This window comes from Anarrhichthys ocellatus, unplaced genomic scaffold, assembly GCF_004355925.1.
Source record: "Anarrhichthys ocellatus isolate YVR2014 unplaced genomic scaffold, GSC_Weel_1.0 scaffold2, whole genome shotgun sequence".
NCBI classification, from domain to species: domain Eukaryota; kingdom Metazoa; phylum Chordata; class Actinopteri; order Perciformes; family Anarhichadidae; genus Anarrhichthys; species Anarrhichthys ocellatus.
In genome coordinates this window covers 4,936,301-4,942,117 of record NW_022280032.1, presented here as the reverse complement: position 1 = coordinate 4,942,117, position 5,817 = coordinate 4,936,301, and the positions used below count along the sequence as shown (strand labels likewise).

The following is a 5,817-nucleotide window of genomic DNA, read 5'->3' as shown; positions in this document are numbered from 1 at the left end:
TCCTCTCCAGGCAGTCTCTGAACAAAGACATGTTGGCCTCCAGGAGACACCAGCGGCTCCTCACAAACTCCTGGCTGAGAACCAGCAGGACCTTCTGGCTCTCCTGGATGCAGTCGGACATGTTTTCCAACACGGTGCGGCCGGGAGTGAAGTCCCGTTCATGGTAGCAGACCTGCAGGCCACAGGACTCCAGCTGGGTGATGAGGGAGTGGGTCCACTGGTAGTCGGTGCTGCTGTAGCTAATGAAGACATGGTAACACTCACCATCTCCCAGTGTGGGAAGATCATTAATAGAGGGAGACAGTGGGACAGCAGGCTGTGACACAATGTCTGCAGTCTGCAGTTTATTGGCTCCATTATCTATGAAAAAACTAAAGTGAGAAGAAAATAGCATTTAGAAATCCTTTCAGAAGATTTCAATTAATTCGTTTTTGTTGGTATATTTATATAGTCTATCAGCATGCTTCTTTAAACGAGGATATTACAGGTTTTGGATAACCCAAAAGTGACCTGCTTATAAAAGAACATTCTCAACAGAAGCAAATCAGCAAGTAAAACATCTTTTGAAAAAAGTTTCCTTTTATCACAGGTGGTTTAAACATAAAAAGTACAGTATGCAACAATTTCCTAAAAAAACAGAGAGCAGGCAGGCCACAGCAGGGTAAAGGGTGCTTACTGCTGCATTCATTTAGAATCTGGCACGTTATAGCAAATATGTGACAAAGTGTGGATGTCTTTACTTGTGCCTTAGAATGTCACCGCCGTGAAACAATCGGAAAATAACGTTTTACAGTTCTGAATCATGTCTTTGTTCTCACTAACCGCGGTCCCTCACCCCATTTCCTGTCTAATTCGCTCGACCACAGCTGCACGCTCTGGAGAGAGCTAGAGAGCAAGAGCAAAGTTAGAAATCTGTGTTTACAAACGGCAACCGACAATGGGATTACATATTATACCTTTAATTATACCTAAATCCACGTGTCATTAGTTTCTTCCTTCTGACATTCAGTAGTAAATTTATATCTTGTTCAGTTCTTACATTCAACTTACAGATATAATTTCAGAAAGCTTGACATTTCTCAAAGTCATCCTGATACTCCCACATATAAAATAGTACAAATGATTCTCAAACAAGTTTAGGTTTGTGGCAATCATGAGTTCTGTTACTAAAATTATGATTTCAAGTGAATCTTTGTCTGTCCGTCTTTCGGTGTGGTCTTTGCATCTCTCCCGAACCGCTCATCCAATCTACTTCACACTTGGTGGGAGTATTGCTGGGGACCCAACGAAGTGCTTTGCTGAGTTTGGTGCAATTTGGACAGGCAACACGTTCAATATCAAACTATAAACTTTGGGTAAACAAGCACATAGTGCTCTGTGCAGCTGCAGGAGCAGAGCTTAAGCGCTCTGCGGAATCATGCATGTCGTCTGCAGCTGCCAGACAGCGGCTGCTATCATTGATGGCAGTTCACTTTGCCTGCTCGATAAAGCCTGCTGAAGCTGGATTCTGGATAACCTTACAACTGAAGTTTTCTTCACTTCCCTAGAGTCAACGAGCATGAGCGGAAAGCCCACAGGAACAGCGCCACCCTTCCATTGCAACTCAAATTGTTCATGTTTTTGCCACTCTAATTTATAAGACTAATAACGTTGTCAGCACAATGTAATTATTATGTACTTAACTTCTGTTCAAGGTCGCGCTTTCAATTCTAAAATGATGCTGGATAGTTTAATGAATAATAATGCATCATATTTTAATTGTTATATTTCTTGAGTCAAATTTGGATTTGCAACATTACCAATAACATCTCAAAAGTGAAGTAAATGTAGTACTGCATTGTTTTCCTATACTACACTACACTATGTCCATCAAATGAAGTGAAAAATTTCAGCTGATTTCATGTATAACAATATACAAATCTAAAAAGTGTGATGTGACACAACTCACTGCAGAATAACCCATATTTAAGGAACTCAGTGCTACTCCAAATATACAGTAAGTAACGTAGTGGTGTATAAAGAAGTAATTAAATAAGCTTAATGAGTTATAAAGATCCATGATGTGTAAAAATAATGTACATAACAGACAAAAATGTTTATCTGTGAAGTTAAACATGCTAAAAACAACAGAATCCTACTGCTCTTTTTAAGAATGAAACCTATCATCACACTGAGGACAGCATACACTGCACAGAAATGTACATTCATACCTGTTCATGATACAATAAATTCCAGCAAATTTAATGAAGAGTGATCGCACAGTGTGGATGATCAAGAACTGAAAGTAAACTCAGGAAGAAAAGGGTGCCAAGCATCCGCACTGTTCCGCTTTCAGGTTGGTTGAAGTGACAGCCTCCGTCCTGATGTCTGAGGGGCTTCTAACATCAATTAAGTTACTGTGCCTTTAATGGCTCTCGGTCTCGCTCGTATTAGTCCGACATTACATGTTGACTGGGTGAGCTTTGATCTAATAATAAAGACAAAAATGTAGACATTGCTATTCCCATTGATCTGTTCTCAGCTGCTGGGAGACATACTGACAGAAACACACCCCTCCCTCCAGGTGACCAGTGGAGCTGCGAGAAAAGGGAAAGTGTCTTTTAGCAAGGCAGCAGGCATAACCTGATGAGAAGAAGGTCAGGGCTCTTTGAAACATATCCTCCGCACAACCCTGCTCAGAAAATGTTTCTGTAAACTCTTGTTTGCAACCGTTCAGATTAACGTACACCAGATAGATTTTTGAATTGGAACAACAGCCCATTAACACTTTCTCCTCAGAGAGGATTATGTTTGCCTGGCCTATAGCTTTCTGCATTTCCCTCACAATGTACTTCAATTGATCTTTTTTCCAGAAAATAATCTCAAACATCGAACACAATGCAACACAGCCGAGACAAGCAACAAAGACCGTCCCAAGATTTAGGTTCACGCCTTTCCAATAACCAGTATACAAAAAAATTACCGCTAATGTGGATAGAGCTGTGAAAAGGGAGAGCAAAATTGTATTGATAACAAGCATCTGTAATCTAAGCCAGAGTGGGACCATTTTATTTTGAGAGACATCATTGATCATCCTCACAGCCTTTCTGTACTTCTCGTGGTCCTGAATGATCAGACGCAGTTGGTCTGGCACCTCCATGTCACTGAAATAACCACAATTCCATTTGTTGAGTCCCTCTTCATTGACAGCAGTCAAAGGCTGCAGGGCCTTCCCATTGTAGATAGAAGGAGGCTGGAAGGGCACCACAGTGGACCCTTGAAGCTGCTGGTTGGGGGTGCAGAGCACCTTGAGCAGCTTGTTCTTGAAGTCGGGGTCGTTGGCCTCCAGGTAGGTGAGGTGGCAGAGGTGGAGAGGAACAGGGACTCCTGGCTCCAGCAGCACTGGGACGATGGGTTTCCTCTCCAGGCAGTCTCTGAACAAAGACATGTTGGCCTCCAGGAGACACCAGCGGCTCCTCACAAACTCCTGGCTGAGAACCAGCAGGACCTTCTGGCTCTCCTGGATGCAGTCGGACATGTTTTCCAACACGGTGCGGCCGGGAGTGAAGTCCCGTTCATGGTAGCAGACCTGCAGGCCACAGGACTCCAGCTGGTTGATGAGGGAGTGGGTCCACTGGTAGTCGGTGCTGCTGTAGCTAATGAAGACATGGTAACACTCACCATCTCCCAGTGTGGGAAGATCATTAATAGAGGGAGACAGTGGGACAGCAGGCTGAAAACAACTGTCTGCAGTCTCTGGTGAATACATTAGCACCATAATCTAAAGAGAAGACAGTGATAACAACATTACAAGAAGTATAAATGTCCTACAAGCATACTCTTTACCATTATCGTACAGCTACTTAGTGTATTTAAAAGTGAAACACAGTGCAGTGTGGTTATATATGAGATATTTACTACCCAAGAGGATAGACGAAAAATGTAAGTTAAGATAATCACAGGCGCTGAAAAACACATCCACACCTGTAAAATCTATTTAAAATATTTGTCAGAGAAGCGTTTATCCAACGTAATGGTAAAGTAAATTGCCTTACATGTTACCGTATTTCTTTTGACAGACGGGTTCACAAAAATGCTTTTTGATTGAATTTTATTATGCATTTTATTGTCACGTTTAGGCTTTGCCCTCTGTGTTCCTGCCTCTGTGTGAGCGTGTTTCCTGATTGCCCTCATTCACTACACCTGTGCTCAATCCCCTGCCCCTCGTTTTTCCCTCTGCCAACCCCACACATATATATATACTCCCCTGCTTTCCCTATTCTGGTTGTCAGATTGTACTTTGTTCCTCCCCGTGTGCTCATCGTGTTTCCAGAGTTTTCCCTCGTGTTTCTCTACGGTTTGACTTTGCTTTTTTTCCCGTTTTTTTATTTTTTGCTCGCTCCCTGTTGGAGTCGTTTTGAGTTCCTGTGTATGTCTGTTTGGTGCAAAGTAAAGAACCTTGCTCTGCACCTCGTCTCCAGTGTCTGTGTCTGTGCTTGAGTCTTTGCTCTACCCCGGAACCATCACATTGTATGCTTGCAAAAGCATAAGAAATAACTACTTCTGTTTTTCCAATATGGACAGCTTTGGAAATAATGCATGAACTCACTAGACTGATCCTGTCTGCCAAAATCGACACACATTAAGACATATATATCCGTAAGGGTTGACCGGATATAGCAAAAACCTCTCAGTAAAACACAATGCAGCCTCCAAAATGAACACGTCTTAATTCATAACCATTTAAAACGGTTTCAACAGAAAGTGAATATTAGAGTTCAGATATTGTTCAAGTCAATTTTCTCAATACTTTCCCCTACAGTTGAATTTGGACAAATCATTATTTGTTTAAAAGAATAGATGTAGTCTCATACCTGCAGATAATAAACTCGTAAAGCAGTGCAGCAATCGGTCACCAACAGTTGTATCAGGAAGTTGAATGGAAAAACACTGCTCTGTTGTGAGTTTTAATGAAGGCATATAGCCTACTTTTATTGCCTTGGACCAATGCCTTTATAATGTGGGTGCGGTAGGCACAGTGACTGTACCTTTAATGACTAGGACTATGGTCCAACCTGTCCGCCTGGCTGATTAGGGTCCAACCTATCTAGGGTTGCATATTTTACATTTGAAAACACATTGTACGATTTATTATCACCTTAGAAGCCTGATGTTGTAGTACACAACAGTTTACAACACAATGATGGTACTATACAGCTTTCTGAAGTGTCAACACTAGTTTATTAGTACACAAAGACTGACACACACACACTTGTGATAGAATGTTGAGTCCTTTCCTTGTTTAAATCATACTTGGAATATGACATTTACATTTCGCATAGATACCCCTGGTTATTTAGCTCCTTACATATATGACATTTTTCAGGTTTTGTCTGCATGCAAGTGTGACTTCTTTCTTCAAATCTCAGCCACTCAATTTTGTTCTGGCTGATATGAAATCAGTCTGGTTTTGGCTGCCTTCACACTGCTGAATTTATCACTGTTGGAGTTACTCTTACAGAGAGTTACAACACAGTGTAACCTCAACTCTACCAGTGTGAGACTTCCACTCACGTTCAAATATGTAGAAATACATATAAATTAGGTCCGATTATGCCAGAAGTTTAAATGTATAGGTTTATAGAATTATTTCAAAGGCTTGATTAGGTTGCTTTTTGTGTTGTAAGAGTGACCCTTTAGGAGCACTGAGATTTTGTCTAGGCTTGTTGGGTAGTAGCTCATCAATTCTGTGTTATTTTGACTTATTGCTCACGGGCCAATTCTTCTGCGGTTGATGAAGTGAACTGTTCTTGTTAAATGGCTGTACATTGACCAGAA

General features: G+C 41.4%; 1 protein-coding gene across 1 annotated transcript; it reads right to left on the bottom strand.

Annotated features, from left to right (window-relative positions):
* Positions 1 to 208: 208 nt before the first annotated feature.
* LOC116395155 (uncharacterized) lies at positions 209 to 4,919 on the bottom strand. Its single transcript, XM_031868780.1, has 2 exons — positions 4,854 to 4,919; positions 209 to 3,760 (listed from the first exon to the last, which is right to left on the bottom strand). The coding sequence occupies exon 2, from the start codon at positions 3,755 to 3,757 to the stop codon at positions 2,498 to 2,500; it is 1,260 nt and encodes a 419-aa protein (XP_031724640.1). The 5' UTR covers positions 3,758 to 3,760; positions 4,854 to 4,919; the 3' UTR covers positions 209 to 2,497.
* Between the last annotated feature and the right edge of the window lie 898 nt (positions 4,920 to 5,817).